Source organism: Narcine bancroftii, chromosome 4 (assembly GCF_036971445.1).
Source record: "Narcine bancroftii isolate sNarBan1 chromosome 4, sNarBan1.hap1, whole genome shotgun sequence".
Lineage (NCBI taxonomy): Eukaryota > Metazoa > Chordata > Chondrichthyes > Torpediniformes > Narcinidae > Narcine > Narcine bancroftii.
Genome location: NC_091472.1, coordinates 59,174,956 through 59,199,356, shown reverse-complemented (window position 1 = coordinate 59,199,356; position 24,401 = coordinate 59,174,956). Strand labels below are relative to the sequence as shown.

General features: G+C 40.3%; 1 protein-coding gene across 5 annotated transcripts in view; it reads left to right on the top strand.

Moving 5' to 3' along the window:
* The window catches only part of LOC138760610 (follicle-stimulating hormone receptor-like), a 186,712-nt gene that overhangs the window by 75,080 nt on the left and 87,231 nt on the right, over positions 1–24,401 (top strand). For 2 of the 5 annotated variants that reach the window (XM_069931379.1, XM_069931378.1), the window contains exon 2: positions 4,647–4,718. In XM_069931379.1, coding sequence (XP_069787480.1) covers positions 4,647–4,718 — 72 coding nt within the window. Of the gene's footprint in view, positions 1–163; positions 519–1,117; positions 2,634–4,646; positions 4,719–20,436; positions 20,521–24,401 lie in introns of those variants that run through there. The other 3 variants (XM_069931381.1, XM_069931382.1, XM_069931380.1) reach the window with 3 other exon arrangements.

Sequence of the window (24,401 nt, the reverse complement as noted above, 5' to 3'; positions counted from 1 at the left end):
TCAATGCGAAAAAATAAATTAAGAGTAAGGGGAGATGAACAGAGCATGGATCAGAATGTAGAATTATGATGTCATAGAGACTTGGCTGATGCAAGGACAGGATTGGCTGCTGCAGGTACTATGGTTAAGATGTTTTCAAAGGGATAGAATGGGGAGGGGGTAAAAGAGAGGGGAGTAGCATTGCTCATTTGGGATAGCATCACAGCTATAGAAAAGGAGGATGTTGTGGAGGGATTATCTACTGAGTCAGTGTGGGTGGAAGTTAGAAACAGGGAAGAGCATTGGGAGGGCTCAAAAATAGCCCATGGGACACTGATGAGCAGATAAGCATGCAGATTTTGGAATGGCGCAGAAATAACAGAGTTGTTGTGGGAGAGACTTCAATTTTCCAAATTGGCACCTCCTTACTGCAAGAAGGATAGATGGAGAAGAATTTGTCAGATGTGTCCAAGAAGGATTCCTCACACAGTATGCAGACAAGCCGACTAGAGGAGATGGCAGACTGGATCTAATACTGGGTAATGACTCTGGCCAGATGACAGAACTCTCAGTGGGGGGAGCATTTCAGTGAAAGTGACCACAACTCCCTGTCCTTCAGCATAGCTATGAGCAAAGATAGGAATCGCCCAAATGACAAAGTGTTTAGTGGGGAAGGGGTAATTATTATGGGATTAGACAGGAACTCTCTCCTCTGGGGCGATTCCATCCATACCTGCTGCTTTGCCACTTTTCAGTTGTACCAGATTACCTATCTCGGCTGCACCATTTCATTGGATGCAAGGATCGACAACGAGATAGACAACAGACTCGCCAAGGCAAATAGCGCCTTTGGAAGACTACACAAAAGAGTCTGGAAAAACAACCAACTGAAAAACCTCACAAAGATTAGTGTATACAGAACTGTTGTCATACCCACACTCCTGTTCGGCTCCGAATCATGGGTCCTCTACCGGCATCACCTACGGCTCCTAGAACGCTTCCACCAGCATTGTCTCCACTCCATCCTCAACATTCATTGGAGCGACTTCATCCCTAAGATCGAAGTACTCGAGATGGCAGAGGCCGACAGCATCGAATCTACGCTGCTGAAGATCAAACTGCGCTGGGTAGGTCACGTCTCCAGAATGGAGGACCATCGCCTTCCCAAGATCCTGTTATATGGTGAGCTCTCCACTGGCCACCGTGACAGAGGTGCACCAAAGAAGAGGTACAAGGACGGCCTAAAGAAATCTCTTGGCGCCTGCCACATTGACCACCGCCAGTGGGCTGATCTCGCCTCAAACCGTGCATCTTGGTGCCTCACAGTTCGGTGGGCAGCAACCTCCTTTGAAGAAGACCGCAGAGCCCACCTCACTGACAAAAGACAAAGGAGGAAAAACCCAACACCCAACCCCAACCCACCAATTTTCCCTTGCAACCGCTGCAACCGTGTCTGCCTGTCCCGCATCGGACTTGTCAGCCACAAACGAGCCTGCAGCTGACGTGGACATTACCCCTCCATAAATCTTCGTCCGCGAAGCCAAGCCAAAGAAGAAAGAAGAAGACAGGAACTGGGGAGAATAAATTCAGAATTGATATTCTCAGGGAAAAGCACAGATGTAAGGTGGAGGATGTTTAAGGATCACTCGCGCAGGGTTATGGATAGGTTTGTCCCATTGTGACAGAGAAAAGATGGTAAGATAAGGGAACCATGGATGACAAAAGAGGTGAGGCAGCTAGTTGAGATGAAGGAGGAAGCGTACAGAATTTTTTGGAAGAAAAAGGTAGAGATGGCTCATGAGAATTATATGGTAGCCAGAGAGAACTTAAGAGAGCTAGAAGACATGACAAGGCCTTGGCAAGTAAGCTTAAAAAAAGCCCAAAGACATATGCAAAGAACAGAATGACGACAAGAGTGAAGGTAGGGCCGCTTAAGGATAAAGAAGGCAACATGTGCCTGGAGACAGACGTCCAAAATGAATACTTTGCTTCAGCCTTCACCAGGGAGAGGCACCTTGGTCAATGTGAGGTCAATATAGATCAAGCTTGTGTGCTAGAAAATGATGAGATTAAGAGGGAGAAAGTGTTAGATCACCTTAAAAACATTATGATTGATAACTTGCCAGGACTGGATGAGGTATTTCCCAGATTTCTATAGAAAGCAAGGGAAGAGTTTGCTGTGGTATTGGCAATGATCAGTGCATCCTTCCTCGTCACAGGGGAGGTACCAGAGCATTGGCGAATGGTAAATGTGGTACCCTTGTTAAAATAAAAGGTAATAAGGAGAATCTAACCCAGTGAATCTTAAGTCAGTGGTAGGCAAACTATTGGAGAGGAGTCTTAGGAAAAGGATTCATGAGTAATTAGAAAAATATAGTCTTCTCAGGGATAGTCAGTATAGCTCTGTGAGGGGAAGGACATGCCTCACAAGATTGAGGTTTTTTTTGAGAAAGTAACAAAAAATTGATGAAGGTAGGGTGGTAGATGTGGTGAAAATAGGTTTTATTAAGGTGTTTGACAAGTTCACCCATGGTATACTCATTCAGAAAGCCATGAGGCATGGGATCCATGGAACCCTTTGCTGTGTGGATTCAGAATTGGCTCGCCTGTAGAAAGCAGAAGGTGGTTGCAGATGGAATATATTCTGCCTGGAGGTCAGTGACTAATGGTGTTCAGCATGGATCTGTTCTGGGACCCCTTCCCCCGACTCTTTGTAAATTTTATTAAAAATGACATGGATTAAAAAAGTCGAGACCATAAGACATTGGAGCAGAAATAGGCTATTCAGCTCATCGAGTCTGCCCCGCATTTCTGACATGAGCTGACCCATTTTCCCACTCAGCTCCACTACCCGACCTTCTTCACATAACCTTTAATGCCCTGGCTAATCAAGAACCTATCAATCTCTCCCACAACCACCTGTAGCAACAAATTTCACTGATTTAGCACCCTCTGGCTCAAGAAATTCCTCCACATCTCTATTCTAAGTGGACGCCCTTCAATGGGTCAGTACATTTGCAAAAAACATGAATATTGAAGGTTCTGTGAATAGTGTAGAAGATTGTCTTAGGTTATAACAGGATAAAGCCAGGATGCAGAGTTGGGCTGAAAAATGGCAGATGGAGTTCATTCTGAATAAGTGTGAAGTGATACATTTTGGAAGGTCAAACCTGAAGGTTAATGGTAGGACACTTTCCAGAGCATAAGAACAGTGTGGTTGTCTAAATCCATAACTCTTTCAAGGTTGTCCTGCAGGTTAATAGAAGGTTTATGGGCTTAATTAGTAGGGGGATTGAAGTCAATAGTTAAGAGGTAATGTTGCAGCTCTTTAAAGCTCTGGTTATACCATACTTGGAATATTGTGTTCAGTTCTGGTCACATCACTACAAGAAGGAGGTAGAAGCTATGGAGAGAGTGCAGAGGAGATTTACGAGGATGATGTCTGGATTGGAGAATGTGCGTATGAGCCAAGGCTACATGAGCTATGGCTTTTCTCCTTGGAGTGAAGAAGGATGAGAGGTGGCTTAGAGGTCTACAGGATTATGAGGGGCACAGATGGCATGAACAACAAGCATCATTATCCCAGGGTGAGAGTAACACAAACACCAGAGGATATCTGTATAAGGTTGGGGAAGAAAGTTTAAGAGAGATGTTAGGGGTACTTTTTATATACATATATATATATATATATATATATATATATATATATATATAAATATATACACACACAGAGTAGTGGGCACCTGGAATGCATTGTCAGGGGTGGTGGTGGAGACTGGTGCAATAGGGACATTGAGAAGACTCTCAGACAGGCACAGGGATACAAGAAAAATAAAGCATGATGCATATAAAGTTGAAAAGGTTTAGTTAGTTAAGTAGGTTTGTATCAGTCTGCAAAACATCGCGCTGTAATGTTCGGTATTCTACGATCCATGAATTCACAGAATCATAGAATAGTGAGATCATGGATCCAGGTGCATTTGCTCCAGTGACACCATATGCACTCATCCCATTTCCTGCTCTTTCCTCTGAGCTTTACAAATTCTTTCTTGCAAAAATGCATCCAGCTCCTTTGTGAATATTACAATTCATTACGTGTCCAATGCCGCTCCTGGAAGTGCATAACAAACCCTGATCACTCACTTTGAATAAGAGGTTTTTTTTTCCCCATGTAATTATCAGTTTCATTGACAATTACATTCATTCTATGTTCATTGATTCTTGCCCCTTTACCAACAGAAATAATTTCTAAATATCTTGTCCACTTCCAGATTTTACAGTTTTATCAGAACCCTACTTTTATCACAACCCCAGCTTCTCTACATATCTAAACTCCTTCATCTGGAATGTCTTTGGAATCTGGAATATTTCCTGTCTGTAGTCTGTATATATTTTTTTTCCTGATTGTGCTGAACAGGGTTAGTCATGATGGGTGCAGTTACAAGAGCGATATAGATTGTCCCAAGGAACCTGGGAAATTCAAAACTCGATTAAACTCAATTGCATGGACTAACATTTATCAGGATTATTGTTAAACATAATTCTTGCAACTCATACTGCACATGTATGAGTAACGTCTGGACTTTTCAAGAACACAAGATACCAAAAAAACAGGTTTCAAACCTTTATATGGTAATAACGATGTCTTATTTCAATTCCATTTTCAGGACTTTTAAATATACCAGTTTGAACATTATTCCAAGTGGAGCTTTCTTGGGACTCAACAACTTAACAAGCATGTACGTATTAAATTAGCGTACAGTATACTATATGTCAAAAATTCATTTGTGACTTTGCCAGCACTGCCTAAAAAAACAACTGAAATATACAGCAGCAGTAAATCATGATTTCTTGATTCTTTATCTAATTATTTTACTGCATTTAAGACTGTCAATGAAAATGAAAGCAAAGGATAGAGCTCTTTTTTTTTCACACAGGTCAATAGGGCATGGTTTGCTATGTAGTACAGAAATTAAAGTCCAGGACAGTTTTTAATGAGGCTGATTAAATTGATTAAATTTTTGAATTAAAGTAATTCAACAAATTCAGTGCAATATCTGAGAAACTAATTAAATGCAAGGAGCTGGCATTCGTGTGATGGGCAATGAAATACTAATTCATCCTCTGTGTATTACTATTTAATAGAATTTCTCCAGACATGGAAAAATGATTTAAGCCTATAATCTGAATCTATTAGCATAATTTTGAATGTGCAGATCATGTATTAAGGCTATTTTATGCACACTAAATTGTGCTTGTGACCATGTGTATTGGGAAATTGGCCAGACTATTATTTTACATGATGCACTACATTTCTTCCCTTGCTCTCATCAAATGGAGTGTTTGCATGTGAGCTATGGTCTTTGCTGATCACTCATGAACAAATTCAGCACGTCGTGCTGAGCTCATCAGAGAAACAGGTATTACGGGTCTGCACTGTGAAACAACAAAAGTCCTGTGTGTAATATCTGCCCATTTCAGTTTTCAGTGGTCAGAATGATGGAAATTCTTGTCCTGTCACTGTTCACAACCTCTGTATAAAATCACATCACACCTGTGATGGAAAGTGTCACCAACAGAGCTATCAGCCACTGCTTATTCCTAAAAACCTGCTCAATGGTGCCCAGTTTTGACCACCATGTCCGCATTGATCCATGAATATCCTATGAATATTCAAAACATTCAAACTAGGAGCGGAACTTCAGAAGAGCCTGAGTTCAAACATTGGCCAAGGAGCTGAGTTCCAGAGGTGAGAGTGATGACCTGTGGTAGCAAGGAAGTATTGGACTGAATTCGGCGTCAAGGAGCTTGGTTAAAACTGAAGTCAACATGCATCAAGGGAAAGAAAACACTCCAAAAGTTGGCTTCACAACTCAGGGAATAGAAAATCTTTACAGTTGATCTTTACAGGATGATCATGAGTTTTGGGACATCTCTTCAATTGTTCCTCATGACAGTGTCCTAGGCCAAAATATTGACCTTCCCTCCTTCATAAAATCAGGAGGGTATTTTGGCCGATGATGCACAGTTACACTTGATTCAGTCTCCTCAGCAAGTGAAGCAGACAATGAGTAATTCCTAGACAATATTCAGGCATGGATTATGAAATGGCACAGAACATTTGCACCTCAAGAATGCCTGAATCATCAATTCTGCTTAAATCAATATCCTGGGATATCAATATTGATCAAAATTCAACTGGACCATCTAAATATGTTCAGTGGCTCTAGAATTCTGCCATCCTTGTTAAATCTTAAATTGAACTCAATCATATTATTATTCTTTTAACTAGTGGTTAACAACCAATCCCATAGTGGGTTCATCAATAAGCTGATATAAGAAGCCAACTTGTAAACATTCTACAAATTCGCTCTCTTGAAATCTATTCATGGGGTTTTGCATCCACAGAAGAAAAAAAATCGTGTGTTGTTTGATTGTGGAGCAACCTTTCAGGGACTTTAACTAAATTCTCAACTCTTACAGGGTCCTGATTTGGCTAATATGTTGAAAGGAGTCTTAACTAGATTCCGTAAAGAACCTGTTGTCATCACTGTAGACGTTGAAGCAATGTTTCATCAGGTGAAAATACTGAATGAAGACCGTGACTTGTTATGGTTGCTTTGGTGCTCTGATGGAGACTATGATCAGAACATGGTAGAATACAGAATGACAAGGCATTTATTGGGAGCGACTTCATCACCAAGTTGTGTGAAATTTGCCCTTAGGAAGTGCGCTGAGGACAATATGGAATAATTTAGCTCTCAAGCTATAAGCACCATCAGGAATAACTTTCATGTGGATGACTGTGTCACTTCTGCAACTACAATTAAAGAAGCAATTGGTCTTTATCATGAGTTAAAGGTGATCTGTGTCAGAGGAAGCAATGTATTACCAAACGGACAAGTAACAGTGGCCAGGTATTGGCTGCCATACCTGAAATAGAGAGGGCAAAATAAATGAAGAATTTGGACTTGAACCATGAATTGAACTTTCCTGTTGAGATGGCGTGTTCAGTGTGACGTATTTAAGTTCCAAATCATTTTGAGGGACTTATCTCTCAAAAGAAGAGGGATTCTATCAACAGTCAGCTTGATATACGATCCTCTATGAGTATTGGCATTAGTTGTCCTGACTGCCAAGAAGATCCTGCAAGGTTTGTGTAGGAAGAAGATTGGTTGGGATGTGAGATAACAGAATCCAATGTACAAAAATGGACGTGTTGGATACAGGACCTTCGTAAGCTGGAAGACTTCACGATTGACCTGCTTAATTTAAATTGGTTTGATATATATCCATTTACTGTCACCTTCGCCAATGGTCCCTTATATAATGCTTTAATCCAATTAATATATTTCTCTGGTAGGTTGAATCTCTGTAGTACTTTGAATAAATAATTCCATTCTACTCTGTCAAAGGCTTTCTCTGCGTCTAAGGCAACCGCCACTGTTGGTGTCTTGTTTCCTTGTACTGCATGGATTAAGTTAATGAACTTACAGATATTGTCCATTGTTCGTCTTTTCTTAATAAATCCAGTTTGACCTAGTTTTACTATTTTTGGTATATAGTCGGCCAATCTGTTTCCTAATAGTTTAGCGAAGACTTCAAGATTGACAGATGCTTCAAACCTGCAAATTTCAGAATTGTAACATCTGTTCAATTGCATCATTTTGCTGATACATGTGAAGATGGTTATGGAACAGTTAGTTACCTGTTACTGCATGATAACAAGGAACAAGTATATTGTGGATTTGCAATGGGAAAGGCCAGTGTGGCTCCACTGAACCAGTCACTATCCCTCGAATGGAGTTGACAGCTGCTACCATGGAGAACAGAATGGACACAGTGTTGAAAAAAAAGTTGCAGATGAAACTAACAGACCTAATATTTTGGACTGATAGCACCTCTGTGCTCAAATACATCAACAATAAAAGCAAAAGTTTCAAAATTTCAGAAGATTTGAAAGTCAAGCCTTTTCTGAAGAATGAAATGATGATGTCAGGGCCGATTTCTTCTACAGCCTCAAAATCCTGAAATGTTTCCAGAAAACCCGAAAATCAAAAATTAAGACAACATATGTTGTTCAGATAATGTCTAAACAAATGGATATAGTTACTCGCTTAATCCATTACTTCTCATCATGGAATTGTTTGAAAAAAGCAACAATGGAAGATATTCTGTTGCAGGAGTGACAGAAAAGGTTTAAGATCAGATGCAATTTCGCAGCTGGGGAGGTTGTGATCGTCATGGAATATTCATTGCCTCAGAATTCCTGGTTGATGGGGAAGATTGTTGATACCACCTAGGACAAAAGAGGACTTGTACGTCAAATTCAAATTAACACTAAAACTGGCTTTCCAAACAGACCAATTACCAAAAAAATTATCTTTTACAAGAAGCAGAAAGCTTCACTTTCTTTTGAATATTTAACCAATATATACTACTACTTTTGATTTTTTTTTTCTTTGTAATAGTAATTACTATTTTTTAGATATTGTAGTCGACTGTTACAAAGAAACACACACACATAGAGTGGCAGGTTAAGCTCACTCAGCATCCTGGAAAGGCTGCATTTATACTGTTCAGGTTCCCGCTGTTTTTACTGATTGACTGAGTCATCCATATGAATGCCCTTCTTCCCCAGCCTGTTTCTGCTGAGTTAGCTGGGCAGTTTGACCAACATCATTTTAGAGCTGTTGGTCTGATGCTGCCCCAGCTTTTACACCCGCCGGTTCGTTGTCCTGGGAGTCGTTTTAGTGATTTCTGTCTGCGTCTGCTGTCGCGCGATGTGCCGGCCCGATCTCCGTAATTGCAAGCCGCCACGTGACCCCCCCCCCCTCCAGAACTGCCATTACAGTCTATAGTGTCCGAAGATATTGTCCCCAAAGTCTATTGTGGTCTACCTCTGCTTCAAGGTGTTGGTATCTCCATGGGTTCTGTTGAGTCTGTGTGGGTAAGCTTGAGTCTATCTGTCGGCGCTGTTTGGATGCCCAGTGGTGCCCATGGTAGCTCATCCACCCAGTTGGGCCAGCATCTCGTTGATGTGCTGACAGAGCCCATCCAAGCCCATCCAGGTGGAACAAATGTGCTCCTCGCTCTTGCCGCGAGAGTCTGAACATCTCAGTTAATAGCTCTTTGAAGCCAGTGTAAGTGCCTTCCGATGGTGGCCTGTGGATAAAGTTGGCAACTCTGTCTGCAGGGCGCTGACCACATGGTAGTACCAGATGGTCTCTGTTGTGATGCCCCGGATCTGGAACTGAGCCTCCGCCTGGTCGAACCACACACCAGGTCAAGCTGTACAGAAAGTCGGGAGCTCAGGCCGACTGCACTGACTGCTGCTTCATTCTCCATTGCTAGGTTTAGATTCCTTCTAAACAGTCAGGTTCACCAATTGTAGCTGACCGCTACAAAGAAACACACACACACATATACACAGTGTGCAGGTTAAGCTAACTCCTTTTTAGGGCTGGAAAGGCTGCGTTTATACTGTTCAAGTTCCTGCTGTTTTGCTCTTTGACTGAGTCACACACATGAATAACAATAGTGGGCGGGAACTTCCATGCATATGAATGCCCTTCTTCCCCAGCCTGTTTCTGCTGAGTTAGCTGGGCAGCTTGACCAATGCCATTTTTGGGCTGTTGGTCCGATGCTGTCCCAGCTTTCACCCCTGCTGGTCTGTTGTCCTAGGTGTCGCTTTAGCGATCTCTGTCCATGTCTGCTGCCGCGCGATGTGTGGGCCCGTTCTCTGTAATTGAGGGCCGCCACAATATAATAATTAGGGCTCAGTATTGTAAGGGTTAAAATACAAGTTGCAAGATGATTTGCAAGGTCATTGACAACATTCAGCTCAGCTTTAATGTTGTGGTATGGCGGACATTCACCTCTAGGCCATCCTTCATTCAAATTGATACGACTATATTCCTTTATAATCACCTGGAGAGACTAGAATGCCATTGTTGTTAATGACTCATTAAAAAAAATCCATCCCAAAGTTGAGTTTTCCACAGTTATATAGGTTACTACATTATTACAACTTTGTTATACAGTACTAAAACTATAATTAAATGATGCCTAACATTCTTTGAGTGTCTCCTAGAAACATTTTCTTCGCCAATCTCTCTCTCTCTCTCTCTCTCTTTCTCTGTGGGCTGAAGATAAATGGTCAGTTTTGATTCCCTTTGTTCTACGAAGATGGAGGGGCTTGAAATGGTCCAAAAATATTTATTGACTGTTTTAAATATTTTAAGCATCATTTAATTATAGTTTTAGTACTGTATGAGTCATTAACAATAATGGCATTCTAGTCTCTCCAGGTGAATATAAAGGAATATAGTCATATCAATCTGAATGAAGGATGGCCTAGAGGTGAATGTCTGCCATACTGCAACATTAAAGCTGAGCTGAATGTTATCAATGATCTTCTGCTTAGACAGAGGAGAATTCTCATTCCTCAATTACTATGACAAGAGATGCTGAAAATGGTGCGCAAGGAGCACCATCATATGGAAAAATACAAGATGAGTACCATAACTGCTCTTTATTGGCTAGGGATAAATATAGGATGGTTTGAAGCTGTGAGACCTGTTTGAAACGTTACACAAAGCAGACAAAGGAATTTGTTGCCCAACATTTTTAGTTTTACAACCATAAATTCCAAATTGTAGAATATGCTTGTAAAAAAACATCCACCAACTGCAATCCATAGCTTCAAGTGACCCTGAGTGGGAAGCTAAACAGGTACTAAACTTTGCCCAAGCATGACCTGTAGAAATTGTGCAGCACCGACACAGAAATAATTACTTGCTGGTTATTAACTATCTATCGAACTATATGGAGATTGTGCTGTTTCCCAACACATCTGCTGCTTGTGTGATCAAATATATGAAATTGAACTTTGCAAGACATGGAATTCCTCAAATTGTCTACAGAACTTTGCAGAAGAGTATGATTTTTAACATGCGGCTTCAAGTCCTCTGCATCCCGAGTCAAATGGTAAAGCAGAGAAAGGAATCTGCATAATTAAACAGTTGCTGAAGAAAGCACAAGACAGTGGCTCAGATCCATATCTAGCTCTATTGAGTTACAGAGCTTCACCACTTGAACATGGTATATCACCTGCTAAGCTTCTGATGGGACACTTCTCTACTCTGCAGACCCAAACAAGAACAGAGAGATTGAAGATGTCAAACAGAAACAAAAGCATCTACAACAGAGACAAAAAGCAAACTATGGCAAGTCAGCAAGGAGCTTAGGGCCACTGGCACAACACGACTCAGTGAGATGCAGAGATTCCAACACTTGGAACAAAAAGGCCACTGTTCTGGAGGAAGTAAATCCAAGATCCTCCACTGTCAGAACAGAGGAGGGTCAAAAACTGAGGAGGAATCGAAAGAGCCTGCTGAAAACACTGAAGGAACAGACAAATGCAGAGGATCCAGCCTGCACAGCAACAAAGGAAACACTACCTGTGCTAGACAGTAGTGGACCAGCAGAGCCAACACAAGCACCTGTGTTATTGAAGATCCACATGTGTTATCAAAGCACCTGACAGACTGAATCTCTAAAAGAAAAAAAGAACTGTACACTAAAAATTTTGTGCTGCTCATGTTTATGTTTGTGTTGCACTTTAAATTGAAATGAATACTGAATTAGTGTGTCATATTGTTAGATTAAACTCCTCAAGGAAAGGGGATGTAGTACTAGTGATTATCCTGACCACTAGAATGAATCAAAGATAAGTTGTTGCAGCTAGGAGTAAATTCAAAATGGATGCCACTACGATGCTGTGATTGCCTTAGCTAATAAAGTATAGTTGATATATAAAAAAACAAGTTTCTTTATTACAATAAAAGGAACATCACAGTCTCTTCCTGTTTTATTCTTGTATTTCAGCCTCATAATAGCTTTGAATTTCATTGACACAACCCTGGTCCTCATGTTGAAAAATGGTAATGGCAGACTCTAAAGGTGGTCAAAATATTACAGCAGAAACAATCCTTGCTCTCTTACATCTGCGCCAATTAAACACCTGTGAAGCCAAATGTCCCAAACTTTATGGCACCCTGAATGTATAAAAAATTCTTGTAATTTCTACGTGGACAAACCAAAATATATATAAATAACCTTGAGTGAAATCTGGAATGTACACTTTAATTACATGTGAATTGTTTGATTACAAATTTTAACTGTGGAGCACAGGGCAAATAAAGCAAAAATGTGTCTTTGTCCCAAATGTTATATATAGTTGTCAACAGTGTATTTTTACCCTTGCCATTTCTTAACTGAACCCACAATGTTTCTATATCTTCTGATCCTATATCACCTCTTTCTGATGATTTATTGTTGTTTCTTACCAACCAAGCCATGCCACCCAGTCTGTTTATGTCTATCCTTTCAATACACTGTGTATCCTTGGACATTCAGCTTTCAATTATATCCATCGTTTGGACAATACTTCATGATGGCCATAACATCATACCTGCCAATGTATAGCTACACTATGAGGTCATTCACTTTATTTCTTATGCTGTGTGCATTTATATACAGAATCTTTAACCCTTCATTTGCTACTTTTGACTGTATCCCTGTTGGATTGGAACTCATCCCACTGGCTGCAATTTTGCTCTGTCCTTCCACACTAATACCCTACCAGCTGCCTATACCTGTGTGCCAACTGCCTCTTCACTTTGGTTCCAAAGGGTACCCTGCATTGGCTGTCTGTTTTCCTTCCCTCTCCTGACTGTCACCCAGCTACCTTCCTCCTAAGTATGATTGATGCCCTGTAACTCCCTCTATCACTCCCTCAACCACCTGAATTATCCAAAGTTCATCCACCTCCAACTCCAATTCCCTAACACAGTCAGTAAGGAGCTGCAGATGGATGTACTTCTCACAGATAAAGTCATCAGGGATACACTTGGTTTCCCTTACTATCCACATCCTGCAAGAGTAGCATGTCACTGCCCTGGCTGCCATTCCCATTTTCTATTAAAGAGGAAAGAGTTATAAAAACCTCTTCTTACTTTGCTCAACTCTTACACCTCCACTCCCTGAAGCCTCTTCAACCAAAGCCTCAAATTTCCACTCCTACATTGGGCCACTCACACACTGGCCACACCACTTGACCTCAATTTCCTTTTATTGGTAGAACAGACTCAGTGGACCAAATAGCTTACTTCTTCTCCTATTATCTTATGGTCTTATGTTTTTTTTTCAGAGGATTGATGGAACTCAGCTCAATGTTCAAGGTTGAAAGGGTAGTGTGGAGTCAGGTTAGGTTTTGTCGGTTGGGTTCTCAAAGGCTGGAATTTAATGGGGGAGGTTGTTTTTTTCAGAGACAGGGATTCATTGTTTGGTTGTTTGACTGGGATGGAAGATAACCTGTCGACAAAGGAGGGAAGGAGGCGGATATGTAGCTGGAGGTAGCCTGTTGATAGGATGACAGCCAATACAAGGAGAGTGTCCAACAGAGATGGGTAATACTGCGTAGAGATTTGGCATATTGGCTGTTGGGTGATATTGGACAGGACAAATGTGCAGCTCAATGGGTTTAGTTCACAGATGGACAGTTAGACAGACTTTTGACTAAAATTTGTAAAGGTAAATTGAGAGGATTTACACCTTATCATATACCCATCTGAGCAGGTTGGCCAGGTCTAACACACAAGTTGGGACTAACTCAGGCACATCACCTGCAAATGATGCCAAAGCAGGCCCAGAAGTGTTCTGAAGGCTGTAATTCACTCAAAGAGTCCACACCAATTTTGGCCTGGTAGTCTGATACTTTGTTTTTAAATATATGACCGTAGGCAATCAAATTTCTTGGCAACTCCATAAAGAGGATAGTTCTGTGTTGTTATTGGTAAATAGCTAAGTCTTGGAGCTTAAAACCAAATCCGGATCAATTCAACATGAAGAATTAACAGCAATTCAGGTTTCTAGAATCAATTGCAACCATCCTCAAGGACTAGCCCAAGAGATGTCTAAATGTGAGAAGAGGCATGGGGATTGTCTGATGATCGCATCAAATTTTAATCTTAATTTAATGATAGAGTGCGTTAATAGACTGTTCTGAACCATGAACCCATGCTGCTGAATTAAAACCTACTAAGTATGATTTTTGGAAAGTGGGAGGAAACCAGAGAGACCAGAGGAAGTCCACATAGGTCACGGGGATAACATACAAACTCTTGGCAGTCAGCAGTGGATTCAAACCCATTTGCAGGTGCTGTAATTTCGTTGCACTAACTGCCATGCTAACCAGAAAATAGCATGGATCGAATTTTAAATAAATAGAAGTCTGATATTTCTGATATTATATGTGGACCTTGACTAAAATCTTTATTCCTTATTACAGTTCAACAGAGCAATAATAATTTAAGTAAAAGCACATCCAAAGTTGAACATTCTCCAGCATGGATTCTCAAATCTCGGATGCTGTATCACTTAAAGATTATGCACATCCACAAAGAGTGGAACTATGTGAACCAATGTCTAACAGTTGCTAAAAGCTTATTTCCTTCACTGAAAGAAGACATTCCTAGAATTAATGGAGGGGAGAATTTTCTCTTAACACTGTTAATTTTCAAAAGGTACAGAACAAAAGTACGATAGAAATCCATTTGGATCTCAACCATTTTTTTTCCTGATTTATCATCCAATGTCTTACATGTTAAAATACAATAAATTTGGAAGCTATCTTGTGAAATTTAGGTTCTTGAAACATTTTTATTTTCTGTTGACAACTACATTATCGTATATGTTGCTCCCTCTTCCACTTTTCAAAAAGGCTTATGTTTGGCATTTGTACCATAATTATTATTATGAAAAACCTCACAAAGATAAGCGTATACAGAGCCGTTGTCATACCCACACTCCTTTTCGGCTCCGAATCATGGGTCCTCTACCAGCACCACCTACGGCTCCTAGAACGCTTCCACCAGCGTTGTCTCCGCTCCATCCTCAACATCCATTGGAGCGCTTACATCCCTAACGTCGAAGTACTCGAGATGGCAGAGGTCGACAGCATCGAGTCCACGCTGCTGAAGATCCAGCTGCGCTGGATGGGTCACGTCTCCAGAATGGAGGACCATCGCCTTCCCAAGATCGTGTTATATGGCGAGCTCTCCACTGGCCACCGTGACAGAGGTGCACCAAAGAAAAGGTACAAGGACTGCCTAAAGAAATCTCTTGGTGCCTGCCACATTGACCACCGCCAGTGGGCTGATAACGCCTCAAACCGTGCATCTTGGCGCCTCACAGTTTGGCGGGCAGCAACCTCCTTTGAAGAAGACCGCAGAGCCCACCTCACTGACAAAAGGCAAAGGAGGAAAAACCCAACACCCAACCCCAACCAACCAATTTTCCCCTGCAACCGCTGCAATCGTGTCTGCCTGTCCCGCATCGGACTTGTCAGCCACAAACGACTTTTTACCCCCTCCATAAATCTTCGTCCGCGAAGCCAAGCCAAAGAAAAAATTATTAGCACCATTTGAAACAAGCAAGCATTACCTGCCCTGAATATCAGGCACACATTACCTACTCTGATAAAAATCATGGATATAAAAATTTTCAAAGTAAATCATGTCTCCACATTCTCCATTCAAAGCTGTTTAACCAAATAGATCAATACAATTTTATCCAATGATTAAGAATCTATAGAATCTTGCTTGGTAGAGTTGCCAGTTTTGATCAAAACTGCTGTTTTTCTGTCTTTAAAACTATAGTAGGTTTAGGATTTTTGCAAGTGCCCTGCCAAAAGTGCAAGTTCAAAAGCTACTGAGTGACACACAGATCAGTCACTGAACTCCATTAGTGAACTCTACATGGACTCAATTGTGGAGTTTAGTCCAACAGGGTTTCCTCAGCTCACACAGGGAGATTGCCATTCATATCCAGTGCTAGGTCACACCTGGTGTAGGACCAGAAACCCCTTTGTTTCAATAGAGATCTCGAGTCTCAAGATTAAGAGGTAAGGGGGAAATTAACAAATTTGGAAAAAATTTAGTATGATTATTACCAAATGTTTTATCTACTTTAATTACTGTTGATTTCAAGAATTTTAAAGAATATTTCTGCTATTTATATGATATTTATTAAGTATTAAATGCTTGAAGAGTAAACAAACCTTTACCCCACCTTTGCTTTCTGGCAGTTCATTCCATGGTATAACCACCACACTTTTTCATTTGAGGCCTATTTACTCACCTACAAAACCAGCTCCACCCACCCCAGTTCAAAAATGCTGAGCACAAGTGAGATGAATATTCCGATAAAATGGAGGTAATTGAGGAACACGGGCTGCAGCTACGCAGGGCAAGTACAGAAAGGCATCATCATAGATTGTATCTCTGCATTAATTTCATCACTTGCCACATATGTCAGTAGGATAGGATTGCACTTGCTTGATCTTAACTAAGGCTTTCATTTCATTTCAGGTGAATCATCCCAATCATATTGCCGTCATTTGAAGGCAGTCCATGGTACCAGGGTTGCATGGCCCATAAACATAAAGCCTGAATAAATACTAATGCAAAGGAAAATAATTATCTGTGAGAAATATTTACATTTCTCTGCTCAGATACCATTATGCAAGCATTAGGTTCAGTATATTTCATTCCCAAATTTTGTTGCAGATGTTAAAATGTGTGGCGAGGCTGCTTAAATAATATTTTTATTTAAAGGTTTTATTTTACATTTTCATGTACAATAATGTCAGGCTAAGTTGTGCTAATATATTTCTTTTTCACACTTCCTCTTTTTTCAAAAACTCCTGTCCTATATTAAAAATAATTTTAAAATGTTGAATATACAGTACAAAAAATCTGTCTTTAAATTTCCATGTGGTGTTACAGAAAGACACATATGTTTTTGGCAGAAGACAGACCTGAGAGGTGATGACCTAGCCAGTGATATATGGTGAACCATTAATTTCAACTTCCAATAGAAAATTCTCCATACAAAACTCTGAATTTTAAAAGCAGCCTTTTAGAATATTAATCAGTTCCCTTTTGGGGGAAAATTGTACAGCACCTCAGAAACATATTTGTTCATTTTAGTAGAGAACATTTCCAATAACATTCTTTAGTAAATTTGTTTGCAGTTTCACTGTAATTTTTTGTATTAGTGTCATGCATAATTGTAAAGTAAAATATCAATATTCCTAATCCTGTTGTGCAGCATTTTATAAAGACTGATCAAACAATTTAGTTTGATGCATTACACTTTAGCAACTACAATAATCAAGTTTTAAGGCTGTAATCAGTAGGAATAGTAGAAAAGTAAAAAGAAACATTCATCTTTCATCAAGGAGATACAAAGGCCTCCAAAGATAGAACATCTGTTGTTCCCAGGATTCAGTCAAGGTCAAATAATTTTAAGAAAGCAAATGATTGGAGCTGCTTTTGTTAACAGTGTTGTTCAAAAAATACCTTTCACTTTCTGAACATAATTTGTCCAATTGGATATTAAGAGTCAATGTAAAAAAAACTTCTTACTTGGCAAAAAGCTCAGTGAGAAGCCTTTGAATGTAGAAGTTACAAAGAATCAATTCACAAAATTGCCAGTCCCTCAGGTAGTGTATCAAAAGAACTCATGACCTAAGGACACAATAGGTTTATTTGAGTTTTTACACACTGTTCATTTTTTGTTGAAGCATTTATTCAGCAAGTATTTGTAGCCAGAATATGTTTAATGATTTGTCCTTGCAAGTAAAATTGAAGGGTTTAAGGTAATGATAATGACTATGGTTGCAATGCAACTAGCAATGCCTTACCATTTGATTATACTTGTCTGCCACAGAGCAGGGCACATAGTATGCATATCTGTAAATGGAGACTTGCAGCCTCATGGCATGCCTCATGGAGCTGTGTACAAGAACTTTAAAGTAAGGATTTTTTTCTTCATCCATGTGTTGTCTAAGAACTCACACATATGAATTCAAAATGAAACATGTTGTCAGAAGTGAGATGAAGAAAATTAGAAGGAAATACTTTAAAAGGTCAAATCTAAAGTCAGCAACTGATCAGTGAAGAGAAGCTAACAAAGAGAAAAACGGAAGGATTACATCCACCAGCGAAACTTCAGCTGACAAGTAATGTGACTGAAAATTGGAACAGATTTAAACAGTATTTTGAATTGTATTTACTGGCAGTCAGAGCTGATGAGAAAAATGATAAAGTTAAAGCGTCAGTTTTCTTGCATGTCGTGGGTGATGAAGCCTTGAATGTGCATAATAACTTTACATTTTCTGCTGAAGGAGCCAAAATGAAACTGGAAAAAAATAATGGAACAGTTTGAGGCATACTGCATTCCTAAATGTAACATGATGTTTGAGAGGTAAAGGTATTTCAGGTGTACAGAATACGGAAGAAAGTATTGATCAGTATGTGACTGAATTGAGAAACAAAAGCAAAGCATGTGAATTTGGTGGACTGACTAACTTGCTGATAAAATACAGACTTGTGTGTGGTATTCCAGATAATAGTCTAAGGGAAAGAGTGCTAAGAGAGCAAAATCTAGACCTGGAAAAAGCCAAGGCACTCTGTAGAGCTGCAGAAACTGTAAAAATGCAGACAAAAGAGCTGTTCAGTGAAACTAGCTGCAACGTGGATGCAATGAGCAAGAACAGACATAAACCATTTCACAGAAAGCACGCCAAAGTGGAAAGAGAGCAAACAAAAATGCAAGGGACAATCGAAAGCCATGTCGTCGAATCGGTGCACAACACCTACCAAAAAAGTGTCCAGCATATGGTAAAACATGCAATATGTGCAACAAAAGTAACCATTATGCCTGTTAATGTTGGAACCAAGTACAACAAAGCAAGGTTCATGCAGTAGTTGAAAGGGAGATAAAGGAATTCTATGTAGATGTTGTGATTGAAAACAAGAAAGAAAACAGAGATTGGATGTTGAGATTAAAAGTGAATGACATATACTTTTCAGTTAAATTGGATACTGGAGTACAAATTAAAGTAATATCAGACTGATTTTAAGAAGAATAGATCCAGACCAAAGTGAAACACAAGGACAAAAAACACATGCTAGCATTTATCGTGGTAACAAAGGATGAACAGGCCATACTAGGTTTAAGACCCTGTGAGAAACTAAACCTGGTAAAAAGAGTTCTCATTGTGGAAAGTGAAGGAGAGACAGTCTATGATGAACTCATGATGGAGTACAATAACCTATTTCAGGGTCCAGGCTGCCTTCCAGGAGATGACATGATCAGAGTGGATAAACGTGTGCCACCAATAATACATCCATGCAGAAAAGTTCCATTTGCACTTCAAAACCAACTAAAATCAGAGTTGAACAGTATGGAAAGCCTAAATGTGATTCAGAAGATAGATGAGCCAACAGAGTGGGTGAGTTCACCCTCTGTGGACAAAAAGAATGGAAAGCTTAAATTTATTCCAAGAGATCTAAACAGAGCAATAAAGAGAGAACATTTTAAGCATCTGATGCATGACAAAATCATATCACAGTTTGCAAATGAAAAGTTTATCTGCAAGTTAAATGCATCATCAGGATTTTGGCAGTTAAAATTGGATAAATACAGATACAGATTTGGCAGATATAGATTCCTAAAGGTTACCATTCAGAATTGCCTCAGTCCAATGGTGTAGTGGAAAAATCAGTACAGACAGTGAAAAGACTGATGAACAAGGCAAAAGACAGAGGAATGGACTTCTAACAGAGCATGCTAGTATACCGCACAACACCTCTCGAGTGCGGTATGTCACCAGAACATCTCCTTATAGGATGTAGGCTAACATTAAACCTACCCATTCAGGAGAACCTCCTAAAAACAAAAGAGGGAGAGAAAGTGAGGAAGTTCAAAGAAAAAGAGAACAAAAAGCAAAAGTATTACTTTGACAGAGGAACAAAAAATCCTACCGGAACTCTACACTGGTGACCAAGTAAGGCTAACAGACAAAATGAACTTATGGACTCAGATGGGAACTGTCCTTAGCGAAGTCCAACCAAGATCATACACCATTAGACAGATGAAGGTGCAAGAAATCATCGAGATCTTCAAATGGGTCCAGCCACTGTAGATGAAAAGACAGATACTGTTGAACAACCTGAATGCACATCTGAGAAGACATTGACTGAGGCAACAACTCAGATTCAAGGACAATCAATAAGGAGATTGTCAAGACACATGAATCCTCCTAAGAGATTCATTGAGCAAATTTAAAGAATGAAGTAGTGCTATCTTATTCGCCCTTCAAGTTTTAGTGTATTTAAATATGAACACAAAAGAAGTTTTAAAAATGTTAACAATGTTGATAATAATGAAAATGTAAGTTCTTGGTGTAAAAGTTAAAATTGCAGAGTTATACAAAGAAAACATGTTTGTTAAAAGTAAGCTACTTTTGCTTTAAGAAAGGGAGATGTAATTATAGCAAAGCAACTAGCAATGCCTTACTGTTTGATTATTCTTGTCTGCCACCAGGGGCTGACACAGAGCAGGACACACAGTATGCAGATTTGTAATGGAGACTTGCAGCCTCATGGTGCTGTTTCCAAGAACTTTAAAGTAAAGAATCTTTTTCTTCATCCATGTGTTGTCTAAGAACTCATGCATATGAATACAAGATGTAACAGTTGCCATAATGGGACTGTATGCATGCCAAACAACAAAAACCATGTGTAACATGTATCCTAACAAGTCTCACAACCAATGGGTCAGATTCTTTTGAATATTTTATTTAAAAATTTTCCATCCATGTAATTGTATACTTTTACATAAGCAAAATTTGTTTAATTTTGAAATTAGAATGATTACATGATGATTTAACCCCCTTGCCCTCCCTCCCTTCCCACTTACACCCTCTCCCACTAAAAACATATAATAAAAATAGATAATGATATATAGTTATATGAAAACATTAAAGAAAAAGTAAAAAGCAAAAGAAAAAATTATTATTCTCATTGCACAAAGGATTGGCTCACACATTGGGATCTTACAGTATTTATATAGTGAATTTCGGGAAGAAGATTATTACAGGTCTTAAGAGGCCAGAAATACATTTTTATATATTTATCCCTAAACTTTGCATATACAGGCTGCAAATTTGTAAGAAAATACAATATTTATTTCTTACATTATATGTAAGGGTATCCACTTTGAATTTCCGTGTTCCATATTTCCATACCTAAATGTGTAAATGATTTCCAAGTCACTGCAATACGCTTCCTTCCAACCACCAGCCCAACAAATTAGATTGAAGTGTGCAGTGCTGTCACATCCAATCGAGGATGAGGAGAGTATCCTCAACAATGCTAGAACTCAGCATCACTTTGGTCTGGAAAGGCTATGATAGGACCCCTCAAGTTTAGCTAAAACAGGTATCCCGTGTATCATGAATTCTTATTTCTGCATGAGTGATCAACCCATTCAGACACAAAGGTGTGAGTGAAATTGTGAAAGTTGCATCCAAATATACGATTGATACTGGTAAATTGCACTGAAAAGTTTGGACATTTTCATGCATTGCCATTTCATGGACACAAAGTAATAAGCAGAAAACACAGGCCTTGTGTCCCATACTGCAGGAATGAGCTGGCTCAGTGTATTTTAGCCTCTAACTTCCAATGGTGTTGGTGGAATTAATTAAATCCTTCTCTACAGAGCCACCTTGCATTCAGGTTTAAAATATTTTCCAGCATCTGGAGTATTGTAATTAAGCTTTAGTAATATTAAGTATTGCACAAAAGAAAATCTATCAAATGTTTACTTTCTGCATTTATTAAAGTTATCCTTGGAATTATCTCAGAAAGGTTTTTTCACCCCAGAAGTTATACTTGAGAGAGGAAAATTAATTTAATTTCAATGAAATGAATACCTGACTTAAATGACAAGAAATTTTCAAACTAACTCCAGTGGGAAACATTCCTTTTTTGTTTAAGCTTTACAGTTAATGGAGTCTGATCTCCAGTGTCAAAGGAATGAGATAAGACAGTAGCAGGAATCCTTTGGTTTGTCTGCCTATAAAAGCAATGATGAAGAGCATGTTTTGAAGTATGTGAGATTGTAAATTTTGAAAATGGTTAATTCAGGCAGAAAATGAGACAAAGATTCCTGCTGGTGAAAATATAAATTTCAAGAGAGGCTCTGGAAGTTCTTTGTGTAACACGATTGAAAATATTACCTGGTGTAGCAGCTCACTGGAGGCTTAATCAAACCACTCGGGAGGTTCCGAGTGACGTCATGATATCACAATGCAATGACGTCACTTGGTACACACGAGGTTTTAAAAAGCTGCGCGTAACTGTTTGAGTAAATGACTTTTACTGAACTTTGACTTGACTACACCTGATCATTTTGTCGTTCTTCATTTGGGTCCAACATGGATAACGCGGCAGTTTCGTTCAAACTGCCTGCCTTTTTGACCACTCAACCTGGTTTGGTTTGGGCAGGCTGAGATGCAGTTCCACATTTGCAAGATAGAAGTGAATGCCACTAAGTACTGTCTTGTGGTAAGCGCCCTTGAACAGGACACAGACGATTGAGTAAAGGATTTCCTTCAGGACACACCAGCTCTCAGAAAGTATGAAGCCCTAAAAACCCTCCTTCTCCGGATATATGGTCTCTCATGATGCGAGCGAGCTGCATGGCTCCTCCTTATTGATGGCATGAGGAACTCCCCCACCCCCTTCGGAGTTAAACAATGACATGTTGACACTGGCAGATTGCCAAAGGCCTTGCTTGCTCTTCGAGCAGTTGCTTTTAGAGCATATGCCAAAAGACATCCACCTTATGTTGGCTAACTTTGACAATCCTCTAACAGTGGCCACCCATGCAGACATTCTGTGGTGCGATTTGAGGCACACGATAAAACAAAGCTCAAGGCCCACAGAAATCAATGCCACATCACACCCAAAGGCGAAAGCTCCATGAGTACCGGTGACAAGGACGCACGTTTCGCGGGTCAAGTATGACTCTGTGACAATGACCTGCCGTTTTCACCATCAACACTGGGGTTCTGGAACTCATTGCTGCCGACCCCCTTGCACTTTTCCAGGCAAACGCCATGACCAGTTGCTAATGGCTATGGCGGCTGGCCACCATAACAGCCTACTCTACATCTGGGATGAACTCTCCCAGTACAAGTTTCTAATCGACACAGGTGCAGAGGTTAGTGACCTTCCTCCTTCGGGCTTTGATGCCTGTACCAGGAGCATGGGTCCAGCACTCACTATGGTGAATAACAGTTCAATTCGTACAAATGGCACATGGACTATACCCTGAAATTCAGCGACAATAAGTTCACATGGAAATTCATTCTTGCTGCTGTGTCCCAGCCGTTGCTGGGTGCCGACTTTCTCAGAGCCCACTCACTGATGGTGGGCTTAAAAGGGTGCCAGTTGGTAAACAGCACAACATTTCAGATTCTCTGCTTTGGAAAAGACAAACTACCAACCCCACACCTAGACGCCGTGGAGTAGTCAAACAACAAATTCACCAGACTTCTTGTGGAGTTTCCAGACATTGTCCTTCCCAGTTCTCCACTGCCATACCCAAACACACAACATCCTCACCCAAGGACCTCCTCTACATGCCCAAGCCCGATGCCAGCTGCTCGACAAGTTGCAACTTGTAAAACAAGAATTCCATAAAATGGAGGAACTTAGAATCAGCACAGGTCTGATAGCCCTTGAGCTTCCCCACTACATACGCTGCCCAAAGCCATAAGAGGCCAGAGACCTTCTGGGGATTACAAGCTTCTCAATGATGCTACTACTGTAGACTGATATTCTGTGCCCCATATACAAGACTTTGCAGTTAATCTTCATGGGGCCAGGATATTTTCTAAAATTTACTTGGTCCACTGTTTACCCCTGCATTGTCACGACTGCTGGGAATGCAGCTCCACCACACAACAGCCTACCATCCACAGTTGAATGGCCTGGTGAAGAGGTTCCATAGGCACATAAAGGCTGCACTGAGGCAGATGTACTGCCCTGGATCCTCCTGGGAATAAGAACGGCACCCAAGGAACATCTTAACTCCTCATCAGCCGAGTTGGTTTATGGAGCCCCAGTCATTGTACCTGAGGAGTTTGTGCCCATAGTACACGGACAGGAGCTGCCACCAACTGAAGTCTTTGGAATACTGCAGGAGTGGCTTGGAAAATTGGCCTCAGTTCCCACATCGAGGCATGGAGCAACAACACCCTTCCTCTCAAAAGAACTTCAGTTCTGTAGGTTTATGTTTGTGCATGGACATGCACATGGACAGGGGCTGTATGAGGGCCTCTTCAGAGTACTACAAAACAATCGTACAACTTGTGTATTGGACATTGGAGGGCACCCAGAGACATTTACAATTGACTGACTAAAGCCCGCTCATCTTGACCTTGATCAGCCCTTGCCATGACCCCCGATGCAAAGGCATGGATAACACACAAGAGCGGT